At 44.7% G+C, this 19,263-nt stretch overlaps 1 protein-coding gene across 1 annotated transcript in view; it reads right to left on the reverse strand.

Annotated features, from left to right (window-relative positions):
* Positions 1-9,357, reverse strand: part of LOC119978177 (C4b-binding protein alpha chain-like) — a 96,338-nt gene extending 86,981 nt beyond the window's left edge. Inside the window, exon 1 of the mRNA XM_038819609.1 lies at positions 9,170-9,357. Within this exon, the coding sequence (XP_038675537.1) occupies positions 9,170-9,233 (64 nt within the window). The 5' untranslated portion in view covers positions 9,234-9,357. The remainder of the gene's footprint in view (positions 1-9,169) is intronic.
* Positions 9,358-19,263: the final 9,906 nt, after the last annotated feature.

The following is a 19,263-nucleotide window of genomic DNA, read 5'->3' on the forward strand; positions in this document are numbered from 1 at the left end:
CCATGTCAGTATTGGGAGGACTGACCACTGCACAGTGCTGGTGGAGACAAAGTCCTGTCTTTATATTGAAGCCACCTTCCATCATGTTGTGTCACATTACCACTGTGCTAAATTAGATAGATTTCGAAGATCTAGCAACTCAAAACTGGCTATCCATGAGGCACTATAGGCCATCAGCAGCAGGAGAATTGTATACAACCACATTTTATAACCGCGTGCCAGGGGTATGTCCTCCCACTCTAGCATTGCCGCCAAATTAGGGAATCAACCCTGATTCAATAAAGCGGGCAGGAGAGCATGCCAAGAGCAACACCAGGCTTACCTAAAAACGAGCTGTTAACCTGGTGAAGCTACAACACAGAATTACTTGCATGCCAGACAGGGGAAGCAGCAGCATTAAATGATCTCGCAATCAATGAATCAAATTTAAGTTCTGCAGTCTTGCCACATCCAGCCATGAATGGTGGTGGACAATTAAGCATCTGGAGGAAGCTCCAAAAATATACCTATCCTCAATGATGAGGCAGCCCAGGTGGATCATCCACCTGGGCCTCCTCCTGAGGTCTCCAGCGTCACTGATGTCAGTCTTCAGCCAAATCTGATCATTCAACGTGATATCAAGAAACTGCTGAAGGCTCTGGTTACTGCAAAGCTCTGAACCCCTGATAACTTCCAGAAATAGTTCTGAAGACTTGTGCCCCATCCAAGCAGTTCCAGTGCAGCTACACCACTGGCATCTACCTGGCAATGTGGGAAATTGCCCAGGTTTGTCCTGTGCACGAAAAGCAGGACAAATCCAACCCGACCAGTTATCATCCCAGCCGGATACTCGCAATCATCAGCAAAGTGATAGAAAGGGGCAAACTTTTGGGGTTGAAGGTTGATAACCTCATTAACGTCACAGGTTCTACAAGGCAGGTCATCACCTTCTCATGGGCAATAAGGATGGACAATGAAGCTGTCCTATCCAGCGACATCCACGTCCCAAGAATGAGTATAAAGAGAACCTTTAAAAAGGTCCCCCTTAGGGCAGCACGGTAGTGCAGTGGTTAGCACTGCTGCCTCACGGCGTTGAGGTCCCAGGCTCGAGCCCGGCCCTGGGTCACTGCCCGTGTGGAGTTTGCACATTCTCCCCGTGTTTGCGTGAGTTTCGCCCCCACAATCCAAAGATGTGTAGGATAGGTGGATTGGCAACGCTAAATTGCCCCTTAATTGGAATGAAGGAATTAGGTACTCTGAATTTATTTTTTTAAATAAATAACTAAATAAATAAATAAAAAGGTCCCCTTGTGCAGACTCCTCCGAGGTGCCATGAACCACTATTCTGAAAATCTAGTCTGACTTCATAACAATTGTGGAGGACCAGGAAATGTCTATCCCCACAGTGAAGCCAGCCAGGCCAGGAATGCAGAGTCCAGGTTTCTGACTTGACCAAACCCGAACCCTTTAAATGCACACTCCCAAAATTCCAACTACCCATGAATGTGTTTGGGAATGCCGGAATTCATGGATCATAGAATTTACAGTGCAGAAGGAGGCCATTCAGCCCATCGAGTCTGCACCGGCTCTTGGAAAGAGCACCCTACCCAAGGTCAACAACTCCACCCTATCCCCACAACCCAGTAACCCCACCCAACACTAAGGGCAATTTTGTACACTAAGGGCAATTTATCATGGCCAATCTACCTAACCTGCACATCTTTGGACTGTGGGAGGAAACCGGAGCATCCGGAGGAAACCCACGCATACACGGGGAGGATGTGCAGACTCCGCACAGACAGTGACCCAAGCCGGAATCGAACCTGGGACCCTGGAGTTGTGAAGCGATTGTGCTATCCACAATGCTACCGTGCTGCCTAATTGGGACCTACTTGCCATTTTTAAAGGGCTTCCAAATCACCCTGTTATGGACCAGGGTTTAGAGAACCCCAAAGTGTATCATGGAGTTCATCCGACCCACAACTTTTAATAGATTGTGGTATGGGGAACACACGGCCCACTCTACCAGTGTGGTACAGCAGAAATGGAGAACTTTTTTTTTAAAGCAAAACAATGTTTATTCTATGAACTCACGTTAACCTTTTTAAAACATACAGTGAACATCTTAGCAACCATCAATTCAAATATAACCCTCAAAGAATGCAACACTAAGTAATCCTTAAGCTGTCCTTTTAACATCCATAAGACTTAAAAAAAGAACTTTTAACAGAAGCACATCAGGTTAAAGTCACTACTGAGAGCAGTTATTAGTTGTAATTCACCAGGTTACAGAGAGAGACACTGATACACCTTCCAGCTGTGACTACAGCTATCCAACTCTGAAAATGAAACTACAACACACCCTGCAGCAAACAGCCTAAAACAAAAGTAAAAAGCTGACAGACAGCCCAGCACCACCCACACCCTGACATCACTGCAGTAATAAACACTCATTTCTTAAAGGTACTCTCACTACAGATATTTATATACACACCCATTTATAAACATAATTTCTTAAAGATACTCTCACATGACAATCCTGACTTGTTGAAAATTCAGGCCAATGCATCTAACTCATTAGTTCACTAATTATGAATCTGTCATTTAATTACCCACTCTTTCCAGATTTTATCATCGGACATGTGACGGTTATAACATGTGAATTCTTTCCTCTATCGTAGAGGGACAAGAGGGATTATTAAAAGTGTTTTAGAATAAATAAAAATGTATATGAAATCCAACCACTAGCAGACAGAGCTCCAAAGCAACAGCCCTCAGTGGAAACACATGGACATGGCAGAATAAAGCAAACCATGGCTGCCACATCCTCACGTACAGGGGAATTAACACTTTAAAATGAGAAGTCAAATCAGGGAAGTCATGGAGTCAGCAGACTTATACATTCTGACAACAGAACACACAAGAACAAGATTTAACATTGAATATCTGATGGGTTACACATAATATTTGAAGTAGCCAACGTTTTAAGAACATATTTAATCACAATCTATTGTCCATGCAGTTTTCCAATCCGACAAGTGTTAAGCAGTTGACAATTAACAGCCTCCAGGATTGCATTTCTAGTCTTGAGGTCAAGTATCGGCAATTTAAAAAATAAATGCTCGACAAGAAATACACACAAAAAGGAAAGATAAAAATATTAGACAATAAGTATCTTGTAGCTTGCACATACATCACAGATCTTTGACTCCTGTAGATAACCTCTCAGGTTCAGGTATCAAACCTGGTTTTGTGACAGCCCTATTTTATCTCATATCCTAAGGTAATACGTTCAAGTCCTACTCCCAGATTTAAGCATGTTAACCAGGTTGACACTTCCTTGCAGTACTGTTGGAGCACATCACCATAAAAGATGCAATATTTTGGGTGAAATAGGCCTCACCTACCCTCTCAGGCTGATTAAAGGATCTTATGACATTATTTGGAAAAGAGCAGGGGACCACTTGGTCAGTATTTATTCTTAAAGTAACAAGCGCAAGAAGCCACATTTTCTGGTTTTGTATTTCATTGTTTTTGTGGGACGTAGCTGTGTATAAATTCCCTACACAGTGGTTAGCACTGCTGCCTCACCATGCCAGGAACCCAGGTTCGATTCTGGCCTGAGGTGAGTGTCTGTGGAGTTCGACGATCAGCTGGAGAATCCCCGTTCATGACCGAATAGGGGGAGTTGTAGACTTTGCGATACTCCACCCCCTCCAAAGCGGTGTACTACACCGCATACCATATCGATGGCCTCAGGGTGTTGCCTGAGGCCCCCCCCCACCGCGATGCTCCACCCCCGACCGGCCGAGTTCCCGGCGGCGTCAGTTGCGTGTGGTCTCATCTGTCGGAAACTCAGCGTGGCGGCTGCGGACTCAGTTCCAACGCTGTCACAGCCGGGGGAGGGCCGATCCGCGGGCAGGGGAACTTTGCCAGGGGCTGGGGGCACTGTTGGGAATTATCCGGGGCGTGAGAGCCGGCCAAAGGAGGGGCACTATTTCATAGGCCGGTGCCATGTTGGACGGTGCAGCCGTTGCAGGCTGCTGCCCTGCACATGCGCAGCCACGAACCTAGCAATTCTCTGGGCCGTATCGGCAGCTAGAGCTGGGTCGGTGGACATTTTACGTGCATGAAATCAGTTTATAAAGTGCATGACTAACAGTGGGTTCTGAATAAACTTGCAACTTTTACTGTCATGAGACAAATGCGGATCAGAGTCCAAATCCTGGCCCTGACCTGTTCCTACATCTATTGATTAGCTCGAGGCGTTGGACCTGACATCTGATAAGTTAGTCCTGTGGTGTTAACATAGCCCTGCAGCCTATGGGTTTAACCCCACAACGTTGGATGAAACCCTACACGTTATAAGCTAGTTTCATTGCTGTTGCATTTGGTCTTGGACCTGACAACCAAATCTCATGATTTACAATCCCAGTGTTGCTTTTGACGTTGGATTTGAAGGCTCCAGATGTGGAGATTTGATCATTCTTGTTAATCACATTGGATTTGGTTTCATGAGTTTTTGAACTCTGCTTTTAAATTGATCCTCTTCTATTTCCCCTCATCGCCCCGCAATAATTTTTCTTTGCTGCAAAAATTTCAAACTTTATTCCTTCATTATTGATCTCAGTAGCACATTTAAACCATCACTACTCTGGACAGCTACTGTGCCTTCACCACTTCTTCACAGCTCATGCTTAACAAGATACTTACTATTATCGCAGTCTTGTGTTTAAAAGAGGTGAGTCTTGTGTTAAAAAGAGAGCACAAGGATGAGAACAAATGTCTTCACTGAAAGGGTTGTGAAACTTAGGAATTCTTTACCCCAAGGAGCTGTGGATGTGTTGAGTATGAATTAAGTACATTCAAGTCAGATAGCAATAGACTTTTGCATACTAAGGTTCGGCTAAGGATACTGCAGGAAGGTATCCCTGAGGTAGAAGATAAGCCATGATATTACTGAATTACAGAGCTGGCTCACGGAGCCCCTCGCCAATCTGTTCCAGTGCAGCATAACAGTGGCATCTACCCAGCAATATGGAAAATTGTCCAGTTGTGCTGTACACAAGTAACAGGCAAATCCAACCCAACCAATTATCGTCCTGTCAGTCTATTCTCCATCATCAAGCAAAGTGATGGAAGGAGTCATCAACAGTGCTATCAAGCGGCACTCACTCAGCAAGAACCTGCTCACGGACATTCAGGTTTGGCTTCCGCCAAAGTCACTCAGCTCCTGACCTCATTACAGCCTTGCTTCAAAATGGACAAAATAGCTGAATGACAGAGGTTAAGTGAAAGTGGCTGCCCTTGACATCAATGCACCATTTGATCAAGAATGGCATCAAGGAGTTCTAGCTAAACTGCAGTCAATGGGAATCAGCTTGGAGTTATATCTGGCACAAAGGAAGATGGTTGTGGTGATTGGAGGTTAATCGTCTCAGCTCCAGGACATCACTGCAGGAGTTCCTCAGGGAAGTATCCTAGGTTCAACCTATCTTCAGCTGCTTTATCAATAACCTCCCTTCCATCATAAGGTTAGAAGTGGGGATGTTTGCTGATGACTGCACAATGTTCAGTACCATCCCCATCTCTTCAGATATTGAAGCAGTCCATGTCCAAATGAAACAAGACCTAGACAATATCCAGGCTTGGGCTGGCAAGTGGCAAGTTACATTCACACCACCCAAATGCCAGGCGATGACCATCTCCTACAAGAAAGCATCCAACCATCACCCATTGAAAGTCAATGGCATTACCATTGCTGAATCCCCCACAATCAATATCCTGGCAGTTACAATTGATCAGACTCTCAACTGGACTAGCCATATTAATGCTGTGGCTACCAGGCAGATCAAAGACTAATAATCCTATAGCTACTAACTCACCTCCTGACTCTCCAAAGCCTGGCCAGCAACTACAAGGCGTAAGTCAGGAGTGTAATGGAATACTCTCCACTTGCCTGGATGCGTACAGCTCCAACAACACTCAAGAAGCTTGACACCATCCAGGACAAAGCAGCCCACTTGATTGCTACCCCTTCCACAAACATTAAATACCTCCACCACAGATGAACAGTCACGTGTACCATCTTTCATGGGAGTTCCCCTTTAAGAAAGGTTTTTGTCTTATCACATGGCTTCAATTATGTCATTTTGTGGTTGGAGCTGAGCTGTGGACTTAGACAGAGAAAATAAGTGCTTTGGCCCATCTCTCTCTATTTTCATTTTAAAGAGTTGTTCCAGAAAACAAATCCATTGATTATAGCTACCTGCTTTGGTAACTTAAAAGATATAGTTTGCTTTCCAGAAGGGTTTAAACCTGCTGGTGAGACGGGGTCAGAATCTCAGGGAAAGCCAGTCTTATTCAAGTGAGAATACAGAGTGCTGGTCCACGCCCTTGTAAAGGGTTTTTTGGTTTATGGGATTTTGTTATTGAATTGGAACAGTTAATGGGGAATTAATTAAGTGTTCGACATAGGTTACTGTAGCTGTGGGATGTCTTTATGTTTGTAATTGATAACATTTCTTGTTGTTTGTTTATATATATATATATATGGTAACTCAGTTCTTAGAAGAAAGCTTGTTTTGATTAAAGTGTCTCGGAAGACTTTTGAATCACACCTGAAGGGAAGGCCCGTGTGCTCATCTTAGCCAAATTCAACACAAAGGTGTAGGTCAGGTGGACTTCATAATTCACTTTGCAGTTTCTAAACCCTGGCCCACAACACATCTACAAGATTCACTGCAGGAACCGGCTCAGTTTCCTTAGGCAGCACCTTCCAAGCCTACGACCACTACCATCAGCAGAACAAAGGTAGCAAATACCTGGGAACCCCAGCACCTGGAGGTTATTCTCCAAGTCACTCACCACCCTGACTTGGAAATATATTGCCGTCCCTATCACTGGGTCAAAATCCTGGAACTTCTTCCTAACAGCACTGTGGGTGTACCTACACCTCATGGACAGCAGTGGTTCAAGAAGGCTGCTTGCCACTATTTTCTGAGGAGCAACTAGGGATGGGCAATAGATGTTGGCCGAACCAACAAGGCCCGCATCCCATTAATGAAACAAAATTGCCCACCATTTCATAATTTAGTCCTGATTTGATAGATGGCTAATGTTCTGTACCAGTTTCCTCCACCCTCTTTTTCCTTCCATTTGTTACCTCAATATGGAGTGTAATGTACTCACCAAATAAAAGCAAAATACTGCCGATGCTGGACAGAGAATCCATAGAATCCCTAAAACGCACAAGGAGGCCATTCAGCCTATCAAGTCTGCAGCTATCCTCTGAGAGGGCATCCTACCTAGGCCCACTCCCCCACCCTATCCCCATATAAGCTTTGGGCACTAAGGGAAAATTTTAGCATGGCCAATCCATCTAACCTGCACATCTTTGGACTCGAGGAGGAAACTGGAGCACCTGGAAGAAACTCATGAAGGTCAAGGGGAGAATGTGCAAACCCCAGAAAGGCAGTCACCCTAAGTCAGAATCGAACCCGGTCCCTGGGGCAGCGAGGCAACAGTGCTAACCACTGTGCCGCAGTGCCATGCAATCTGAAATAGAAACAGAAAATGCTGGGAAAACGCAGCACCTGTGGAGAGTTAATATTTCCAGTCTGTATGACTTCTTCAGAACTATGTGTGTAATATACTCATTGTGGGTGGGTTTGGATGATCAGCTTGACAAACATTTGAATTCTCGGTTCTGTTCGGTTACCAAAGTAAACAGATTTTTTTTCATGCAATACCTACAATGGCAATATTAAAGGTTCCCATGTGCATCAGGTGGAGGTTACTGCAGAAAGAACAGATGTTTAAAATTCCAGCTAAGACAGGAAACACAAGAACCTGAAAGCTGATTCTCTTTTACTTCCTCTTTCTTATAATAACATTTTGGGTCTCTTGATAAAGTTACTCATGTGTTTCTCCCAGAGTGCTGTTGCTGCTTGTGCAAAATGTTCAATTGTGGTCAAATAGACCATCCAATGAACTGCAGCAGTTCAACAAAGCAGCATACTATCATCTTCTCAATTAAAATTATTTTTATTTCCATCAATTAATTTTCATTTCTTCCATTGATCTGTTTCCCCCTCACTATTGTGCCACACGCCCCTGAGCCAACTGTTCCCTTTTTCTAGTTGTCGTTTGACATACGGATCACCTTTGTTCTGCCATTTACACATTCTAATCTCTTTACGTGTCACTATCAGATCAGCTCGCTTCTTAGCTTTGATCACCCTGTTTACACTCCTTCTGTCTTTCTGTCCAGGACATCTTTGCCAGTTTCCACCTATCGCTGGTACCTTTTCCCAGCCCCACGACCCACCCCAACAGTATAAATCTGACCCTATTTCCAGTTCTCCCCTGCTTTGACAATGAGTCATCCAGACTCAAAATGTTTGCTCTCTTCTCTCCACAGATCTGTCAGACCTGTCCAGTACTTTCTGTTTTTGTTTCCGATTCCAGCATCCCCAACAATTTGCTTTCACCTTCTCAATTAGCAGTGGCCAATAAATGCTGGCCTTTCCTCTGGCATCCGCATCCCATAAACGTTAAAAAATTGGCGAGGACTACCCAACGGTTTCACCTTCACTGCCTTGACAGCATTCCATGGTGTCTGCGTTACTCTTGCATGGAGAAGTGTTTCCTAAACTTGTCCTTTACAAGTTAGAATTTGTGAACCATTGTCTCCCTGCGTTGATCAAGCTTAAAATAGTAAGAAGTTTTGCAACATCAGGTTAAAGTCCAACAGGTTTGTTTCAAATCACCAGCTTTCAGAGCTCAGCTCCTTTATCAGGTGAGTCCTGATGAAAGAGCTACACTCCGAAAGCTAGTAATTCCAAACAAACCTTTTGGACTTTAACCTGGTGTTGCAAAACTTCTTACTATGCCCACCCCAGTCCAACACCGACATAGCCACATTAAAGCTTAAAATAGTTTTTCAATGAATGACATTTAGATAACTACAAGCATCAGCAAAACAGGTTATGGTTTTTAGAATGTTTTGAGTTTTTTCACTACCATGCAACGTCAAAAGACCACGCCAAGTACTATTCATGTTTTATCCAACACCAGTAAGGAACTAGCAATTTACTAATACCTTAACCCATGTGTTTAATGTCTTCCAAATTCCATCTAATCGTGCTGCTTTCAAGGTACAAATGTTCCCGCTTGCTGTAAATCTTACCTGTGACTCTGACCACCCAAACTGTGCAGGTGGCCATCAAAGCCAACAGCAGCTTCTCTGCCATGTCCAACTTTGTCAGAATTTGTTGACCCGAGAAACTGTCAGGATCCCAGTCATGTGCTGACCTTGCGTTGAGGGTGGTCTGGTCACACCCTGTGCGTTCAGCTCAGTCCAATGGATCGCTCGCCAACTCTTGCTGCTTTTATTCATCCCCACATTCTTTGTCAGCTCCTTTTAACCCGCCCCCTCTCCCCTTATCGGTGCAGAAGAATGAATGCTGCCACCTGGAGCGACATCTATTATTAAGTGACCGAAATTGAAAGGGTTTCAGTGCAGTTATCTAGGGCCACCTAGTGATCAAAGATATAGGTGATAACTTTCAGCCGGGGGCAGACAACTGGTAGTTGGGTCACCGCAGATTAATACATGTATCTATTGTGAGGGGAGAAGATAAATGGAAACTCCGAGCTACTTAGGAACAAGTTTGAAGAATATTCCACATCGCACAAGAAAAGGTAAGCAGAATGTATAACGGGCAGTCAATGCAATACTGCCACTTTCTGATCATTTAAAGTTACCCTCACGTTTGGAACATGCAGTCAATCTATTAACAACTGTCAGAATGCAGTACGATTAAGTGTCAGAAATAAGATTTGAATAAAGGTTAAAGCTTGCAAACCATTTGCAAGCCAAGCTAAACGTTATAGAAACACAACATATGAACGGAGCTTTAAATTCTCCTCCGCACCAACAGGATAGGTGAGAAAGAAAAATTAGGAAAATTAAGGCAGGTCCTTTACCACACGAAAGGTGTTGAAGCAAGTGGGGTGTATAACTCAGCAGTCCTGCGTAGTTTGGGATTGTCATTGAACATGGATCATTTAAACAGTTCAACATGTCAAACAATATCTAACTAGATAATTAATTAAATTAAATGAAAATGAAAAATGAAAATCGCTTTATTGTCATGAGTAGGCTTCAATGAAGTTACTGTGAAAAGCCCCTAGTCGCCAGATTCCGGCGCCTGTCCGGGGAGGCTGGTACGGGAATCGAACCGTGCTGCTGGCCTGCTTGGTCTGCTTTAAAAGCCAGCGATTTTAGCTGAGTGAGCTAAACCAGCCCCTAATGATGCATTAAACTTGTAGTCGAAGGGTTTGTTGGGTTGAGGTGGGGCTGAGTAAGGTACCGACTGCACAAGTGATGGAACAGAACACTTGACCTGCACTTGGAGGTCAGTGCTTGCTGGACAGAGCCTTGTGCGACCGTAAGCACGAAGACAACGTTTAACTTGAACCTTCACTGAATCACCTCCATATCTAGATTTGCAGCATGGACTGGCCCTATGGCCCAATGTGTCCATGCCACCCTGTTTTTACCACTAATCTAGTCCCAATTGCCCACATTTGACCCATATCTCACTACACCCACCTTTACCCGCCTCTCCTACTGCTTCTGGCAGCTCGTTCCACTCACCACCCTCTGAAAAAGTTGCCCCTCTGGACCCTTTTGTATCGCTTCCCCTCAAACCTATGCCCTCTAGTTTTAGACTTCCCTACCTTTGGGAAAAGACATTGCCTAACTACCTATCTATGCCCCTCATTATTTAATAGACCTCTATAAGATCACCCCTAAGCCTCCTACACTCCAGGGAAAAAAAAGTCCCAGTCTATCCAGGCTCTTCTTATAACTCAAAGCATCAAGTCCCGGTAGCATCCTAATAAATCTTTCCTGCACATTTCTAGTTTTACAATATCCTTTCTATAATAGGGTGACTAGAATTGTACACAGTATTCCAAGTGTGGCCGTACTAATGTCTTTCAACAAGACGTCCCAACTCCTGTGCTCAAAGTTCTGACCAATGATACCAATTATGCCGAATGCCGCCTTCACCACCTGTGACTCCACGTTCAAGGAGCTATGAACCTGTACTCCTAGATCTCTTTGTTCTATAACTCTCTCCAACACCCCACCATTAACTGAGAAGGTCCTGCCTCAATTTGATCTACCAAAATGCATCATCTCATATTACCTGCCATTTATCGGCCCACTTGCCCAATTGAACAAGATCCCACTACAATCCTAGATAACCTTCTTCACTCTTCACTATGCCACCAATCTTGGTGTCATCTGCAAACTTACCCACCATGCCTCCTAAATTCTCATTCAAATCATGAACATAAATAACAAATAACAGTGAACCCAACACTGATCCCGGAGGCACACCGCTGGTCACAGGCCTCCAGTTTGATAAACAACCCTCTACAACCACCCTTTGTCTTCTTTCGCCAAGTCAATTTTGTATCCAATTGGCTACCTCACCCTGGATCCCCTGAGATTTAACCTTATGCAACAATCTACCATGCGGTACTTTGTCAAAGGCCTTGCTAAAGTCCATGTGGACAACACCAACTGCACTGCCCTCATCTACCTTCTCGGGTTACCCCTTCAAAAAACTCAACCAAATTCATGAGACATGATTTTCCACTCACAAAGCTATGCTGACTGTCCCTTGCCTCTCTAAATGCTTGTAGATCCTGTCTCTCAGAATACCTTCTAACAACTTATCCACCACAGATGTTATGCTCACCGGTCTTTAGTTCCCAGGCTTTTCCCTGCGGCCCTCAAACAAAGGCACATTTGCTACCTTCCAATCTTCAGGCACCTCACCTATGGCTGGTGATGATTCAAATATCTGTTAGAGGAGCCACAATTTCCTCCCTAGCCTTCCGCAATATCTCGAGATAAGTTTCATCAGGTCCTGGGGATTTATCTACCTGGATATGCTGTAAGACTTCCAGCACCTCCTTCTCGTAATACATACATTCCTCAAGACATCACTATTTATTTCTCCAAGTTCCCCAACATCTATGCCTTTCTCAACAGTAAATACCAATGAGAAATATTCATTTAGGATCTCCCCATCTCTTGTGGATCCGTACATAGATGGCCTTGCAGATCCTTAAGTGGCCCTACTCCCTTCCTAGTTACTATTTTGTCCTTTATATATTTGTAGAAGCTCTTTGGATTCTCCTTTGCCTTATTTACCAAAGTAATCTCATGTCCCTTTTTCCCCTCCCGATTTTTCTCTCAACTCTCCTCTGACAACCTCTATACTCTTCAAAGATATCCACTTGATCCCAGCTGCCCATGCACGTCATATGTCTCCTTTTTGACTAGGGCATCAAAATCCCGAGTCATCCAGGGTTCCCTACTTCTACCAGCCTTGCCCTTCACTCTAAAAGGAAAGTGCTTACCCTGAACCCTGGCAAACACACTTTTGAAAGCCTCCCATTTACCGACCATCCCTTTGCCTGCAAACAGACTCCCCCTGTCAACTTTTGAAAGTTCCTCTCTAATACCATCAAAATTGGCCTTGCCCAAATTTAGAATTTTAACTTTTGGGCCAGACCAATCATTAACCATAGCCATCTTAAAAACTAATTAAATTATGGTCACTGGTCCCAAAGCGATCCCCCACTAACAATTCTTTCCTAAGAGGAGGTCAAGTTTTGCCCCCTCTCTAGTTGGGCCATCCACATACTGAAGAGAAATTCTTCCCGAATACATTCAACACATTTCTGTCCATCCAAGCCCCTAATGCTATGGCTGTCCCAGTCAATGTTGGGAAAGCTAAAAGTCCCCAACTACTACCACCCTATTTTTCTTGCAGCTGTCTGTAATCTCCTTACATATTTGCTCAATTTCCCACTATTTGGGGGCCTGCAGTGCAGTCCTATCAAAGTGATCTTTTCTCCTTATTTTTTAGTTCTACCCATATAGGCTCAGAGGGCGAACCCTCAGATACATTCCTTCTCAGTACTGCCTTGATAGTTTTCCTAATCAAAAACACAATTCTCCCTCCTCTCTTACCTCCTGTAGCATCTGTACCTTGGAACGTTGAGCTGGCAGTCCTGCTCCTCCCTTAGCCATGTTTCAGTAATAGCTATGATATCCCAGTCCTTGTACCCATCCATGCCCCGAGTTCATTCGCCTTGCGCGTCAGGCCTCTTGCATTGAAATAAATGCAGTTTAACCTAGATTTCCCTTGGTCTTCGCCCTGCTGTCTCAGACCATCTGTCCGGTCATGTTTTGTACACTCTCCCAGTGTTTTATTTTTCTTAGCCTTACTGGACCCATTCACTGACTTCTCCAGTCTCTGTACTCTGTACCGTGGCCCTTTTTGATTTTGGTTTCTCTGCCTTTCACTTTTCCCCTTACTACCTTTTTTTCCTGTCCCCACTTTACTTCCCTCCCACTTCCTGCATCAGTTCCCATCCCCTGCCACATTAGTTTAACCCCTCTTCAACAGCAGTAGTGAACACTCCCCCGAGGGCATTGGTTCCAGTCCTACCCAACTGCAGACCGTCCGGTTTGTACTGGTCCCACCTCCCCCAGAACCGATTCCAATGTCCCAGGAAATTGAACCCCTCCCTCTTGCACCATCTTTCAAGCTATGTATTCATCTTATATCCTGACATTCCTACTCTGACTAGCACATGACACTGGTAGCAACCTATATTATTGTCTTTGAGGTCCTACATTTTAGTTTGTCTCCTGACTCCCTTAATTCAGCTAGCAGGACCTCATCGCATCTTTTTACCTATATCGTTGGTGCCTATATGCGCCACAATAGCTGACTGCTCACCCTGCCCTCCAGAATGTCCTGCAGCCACTCGAGACGCCCAGACCCTTGCACCAGGGAGGCAACATACCTTCCTGGAGACTCGTTTGTCTGCAAAAATGCTTGTCTGTTCCCCCATACATATGTGACTTGTTGTAGTAGTTAATAAATCCTGACCGTGACTTCCGATGAGAGGCAGCCGCACAATGGAGGGCTCCCGTTCGGGAATGGCATTTTCGGGGCTTTAAGCCCTGTCCCAGGGTCCACGGAGGCAGCAAAAGCAGGGAAAAGGCACAGAGGAGGCACAGTGAAGGAAAATGTCGAAGGTGAGCAAGAAAACAGCCTAAAAAAAACAGCTGAAGGTCCGTCGGGGAGTGGAAAGGTCACCGCGGGGTCACCAAGGAAAATGGAGGCTGGAGCACCAGGGGAGGCCGCATTGCTTAAAGGTGAAGAAATAACCAAGGTAATGGTTGCAGAATTTGAAAGGCAGTTTACAAAATGCATGGAGACAATGAGGAAGGAGATGAGGGAGGTTTTGAGTGTGCTGGTGGAGGTGGCGAAATACCCCGGTGACGACGGCGGTGGTGAGCACAGTGGCGGAGGTGCGGGAGCAAGGGGAGGTGCTGAAAGAAGTGAAGGAGACATTATTGCAGCACGGTGATCAACTTACCTCGATGGGGAAGGAGATGCGTAAAGTGATGAAGATTAACAAGGATCTGCGAGGAAAAATGGAAGACCTGGAAAACAGATCCAGGCGACAGAATTTGAGGATTGTGGGGCTGCCCGAAGGAGTTGAAGGACCGAGGCCAACTGAGTATTTTGCCACGATGCTGGCGAAACTATTGGGGGAGGGGGAGGATCCCTCCCGATATGAACTGGATCGGGCTCATCCGTCGGGGGGGCCTGTACCAAAGGCGAATGAGCGCCAAGAGTAGTGACTCTGTGCTTCCGTAGGTACAGTGTGAAGGAGAAGGTCCTGTGCTGGGCCAAGCGGAAGTGGGTGGTGCAGTGGGCTGGAACTGGTATAAGTGTATACCAGGACTTTACAGTGGAGCTGGCGAGGAGGTGGGCTGCCTTCAACCGGGTGAAGAGGACACTGTACATTAACAAAGGTGCAGTGCGGCATTGTATGTCCAGCTAAGCGGAGGTCGACGTACATGCTCAAGGACTTTTATTTTGGAACGGCGGAAGCAGCGGAGGAGTTTGTGAAGGCAGAAGGTGTCATAATATACACATCGGTATATGATGGTGCAGAGACACACTGACTGACACACTGCAAGACCAATCATCACACACAACACAGCAGCCAATCACCAGTTAGGGCACGGTCACTATAAAGCCAGAGGGCACTAGCTTTCCCGTTCATTGGGGATGCAGCCTCTGAGAGACAGAGCTCGCAGTCAGTAGCACAAACATCCACCATGTGCTAGCAGTATAGGCTGGTCAGGTTAGGCATAGGTCTTCAGTCAATCTAATATTTTATCGACCCACATTGCAAGTATGTTTAACAGCTCTTAGTTTAATAAAATAGAGTTGTACTATTACAAGTGTTGGTAGCCTGTCTATGTTACTGCTAAGGTAAAAACAGTCTCCACAGATCCAGAGTACCCAACACATCAGAAGGACTGTGGCAGAACTGAGAAATGGCAACGTGCCGATATAACCTCATGACTATTTTCTTTTTTGTTTCACTGCGTGCGGGTGTATGGACTAAAGGAGCCAATGTTGTATACATTTGGACAAGGGGAATGATGGGACTTTAACTCGAAATCAGGGCTCTTTGGGGGTGCAGGTGGATATGTGGGGTTTGTAGGCTAAAAGGGGATTTCTGTGCTTTTCTAGGGCCCAGCAAGGGACCTGAGCGGGGGCCTCCACGCCGGCCAGTGAATGGAAGTGAGGAGGGAAGAGGGGCTGTGGCCATCGAAGCCTGGCAGAACAGGGTCCGAGGGGTCTAGCTGGGGTGGAAAGTTGGGGGGGGAAGGAACAGAGGTTGGGGGGGGAGGAGTTTTACAAGAGGCAGTGAGGGGAAGGAGTTGGAAGGGGGGGGGGGGAATTGTTTACAACTCTTGGGTATCATGTACGGTACTCTTTCAGAGGTTGGTGGCATTGAGTGTAGGGCGGGGGGGGGGGGGGGGGGGAAAGAAAGAGGAGTGGACTCTATAGGTTAACGGTGACCATGGGCGGTCCCGGACTCCTTTGTTTTTTGTTTTATTGGATGCAGATATTGACAGGTGGGCCATTGTTTGGGGTGGTGGGAGGATGGGATCGTGGTTATTGTTAAGGGGATTGATTTTGTATTTGTTACCGTTTACTGTCTGTGTGTGGGGTGTAAATTTTGAAGGAAAATGTGAAAATGGAGAATAAATTTTTTTTTAAAATCCTGACCGTTCATCAAGCCCAAGAACGCAAGCACCTCAAGACCTACCTAACTACACCAAACACCACTGAATGGAGCTCAAACCTCAGGTGGCTGCAGAAGAAATTTTAAATGCTGGGAAACCAGGAAAAAGCAGCATTCTGACCTAAAAAAAAGCTTAAGAAGCAAAAAAAGGTACAGAATGAAATCAGCAAAGAAAATCTCCGAAGACAGATGCAGTACGTGAAGGCAGAAATTCAATTTTTCATGGCATTCCTCCATTGATTCCTGTGAAATCTTCACTACCCAGATTTATCAGCATCAGCAGGCCTACCAAGAAGGGAGCTAAAAATCTAAATTTCCAACACAAATAAACAACACAAATCCTGAAAAGTTAAATACTACAGTGGTCAGAAATTGCCATTTAAAATTGCCACACATGCAGCAGAATTCTCCATTCTATGACAGCAAAACTGGCCGTTCACTTGATTCAATGACCATTGAGGAACTGGCACCAGAGCCACGTGGAACACAATTGGTTTCAATGAGAAATGGTACCGGATTTGCGGGTCAGTGATTGGCACGGAGGGGGCCGACAAACTGCAGCCACATCTACACACTTCACACCTCATACACACTCATCCCAGCCAACAAAATGACACTGGTGGCGCCCATCCCGCTGATGGGTCGGCTGGGACCAGAGAGCTTATGGAGGGGAGTGGCCTGGGAGGGTCACCCATATGACCTGTGGCCCCAAGTTCACAGTGGGCAGTCAACAGCATGCACGAGGTTGTCACCCCAACCTCACAACCCACCTCCTGCTACTACCTCCCCCCCCCCCCCCCCCCCCCCAGCTGTCAGCAAACTATGGCGATGTTGGACACATTACGTACCCCTCTCTCTCCCTCAGCAGCCACTGTTTCAAGATTTTTAAAAGCACAAGTGAACCTCGCTGCTGGGAAATTCCCCCCCAGTGGAGGTGGAGAACCGCAGAGGCCCCGAAGAATACCGGGTCAGACCCGCTAATGATATGCCAATGGCGATTACTATACATGCAGAGTGTAACGCATGTAACTGATGAACTGCGATCTGGTGCCCGCCACAATTTCGGCATTAAAACCAATTCTCCACCCAATCACGTTTCCGGATTCCAGCGTTAGCGGACGGAGAATCCCCCCATGATGTAAGAGACCATATGATCCGCACCTAGAAGTCAATGTAGTGTTGGACAGGGCAGCATGTAGATCAAGCATGGAGACAGCCCCTACCTTGGATATCTATTGTATCCTTGTATATAGTTTCTAGTGGGTAATACTTACTGTTGAATTGCCAAAAAGACTATAAACATCTTGATAAAGATTATGGAACTACACCCACCACTTTACAACAAAATCCATACAGTAGTGTAAAACAGCCTTCCACTGCGACTGCCTAGCTTCTATTTGTAAGAAACTGGTAATGGATAGAAATCTCAATCTTGGTTTGAGTATTTGTATTTGAATGCAAGAACAGTGCTAGAATCAGACAGAATGGGAAAGAGAAAAGAGCAGATTTTACAATTTATTATATGATGGAGCATTGGAACACACAAAAAAATGGAAATTATAATGACGGCACTATACAGGATAAAGGTGGTAAGAGAAAATAAACAATTAAAACCAGTTTTCATGTTTAAGATTTTAATATAATTAGCAATCAGAATACCAGTATTTGAAACTGCATTTATGAACTTACACATTTCCTCAAATTACATGGGTATCGGTTTATTTAGGCATAGAATACTTTGGTCAATCACCCATTCAAATAAAATGAAACATTTATTGCAGTAATATTTGTGTAACATCTGTGAATCTTTATCTTAATCTTAAGGCATTTTTATAAATAATACATTTCCTTGAACTAGTGCAACAATAACGTCACTCATCAGACAATCATGAGCTCGGTTCCTCATCAAAAACTGGTTCAACTGGGTTTTATGTAGAGTACAGTGACGCTCTGTGGGTATTCCACATTCAGGGTAGGAGGCCTGCTTGACCAAATTTTAAAAAAACAGCAATCCTGTCCAAGTGCTTGCACAATATACACACCTATAAATTAGATAAGTGTTGCCAATTGACATCCAAGGCTCATCGAAGGATCAAACATGGTACAAAGGCTGAAAATAGTCTGGTTCTGCCTTGGACATTGGCCAGGAGAGGACAAAGTCGATAGCCAGAGAGAGCAGATTTTGTTGAAATATATTTTCTCCTGTCTGCTACCGAATGTTAGACTAGCTTTCTGACAACTGAATGACAGTGGAAGGATCAAGGATGGTGGTGGCGAGGGTAAGCTGCGTGTTTTCTATAATCACGTGGAAACTGACAGCTGTGCCTTCAGATGATGTTACCAAGGGCCAGCATTTAGATGGTAAATAGGAGAAATGGTAATGGTGAGACTGGTTCAATTTACCGTACCATCTGGTGTATCCCATGTACCTTAAAGTGTTATGTATTTTCCCATAGTATTTATTTGGGAAACACCATTTTGTCATACCTCATAAGTGTCCTTCTTGCTAGCAAGTTTGAATGGGGAATTTGCATTAGTCACAGCTATAGCTGCACACTTCTACACAAGACAGGGTTCCAAAAGTTGGCCGTGGCTGCCACTTTGACTTCTATACAATAAATTTTTAAAAGTTAACATTGAATTTTAGTTTACATATTTGATCCTGTGATTTTTCAAAATAACATTTTGTTGCTTACTGTAAGACTTTGGATTTTGGATAGGCAATTTGCCAAAATGTAACAACTGGTTGAGTGAACATGGCAAACTTTCCAATTCCATATCCCGCCAGAATAAACTGTGATGTGTGGCAGAGATACAATGGCAAAACTATAAGACTGCAAGACTTAATGAACAAGCTGAAGCGATAATAGTAGCCAAAAACTGTTGGGGGAAAGGACTGCTACAAAGTGTACACCACTCTAAATGTGGCATGGCAAGTAAAAAGACAGATTTTGAAATTTATACCATCCAACTGGTTGGTTTCCTTCAACTATCCCATTCATGTTTCTTTCATATCTTCCAAAAGCTTTCTGATGTCACCACCTATCTCAAACTCTAACCACTTTAACACTG

Source organism: Scyliorhinus canicula, chromosome 15, assembly GCF_902713615.1.
Source record: "Scyliorhinus canicula chromosome 15, sScyCan1.1, whole genome shotgun sequence".
NCBI classification, from domain to species: domain Eukaryota; kingdom Metazoa; phylum Chordata; class Chondrichthyes; order Carcharhiniformes; family Scyliorhinidae; genus Scyliorhinus; species Scyliorhinus canicula.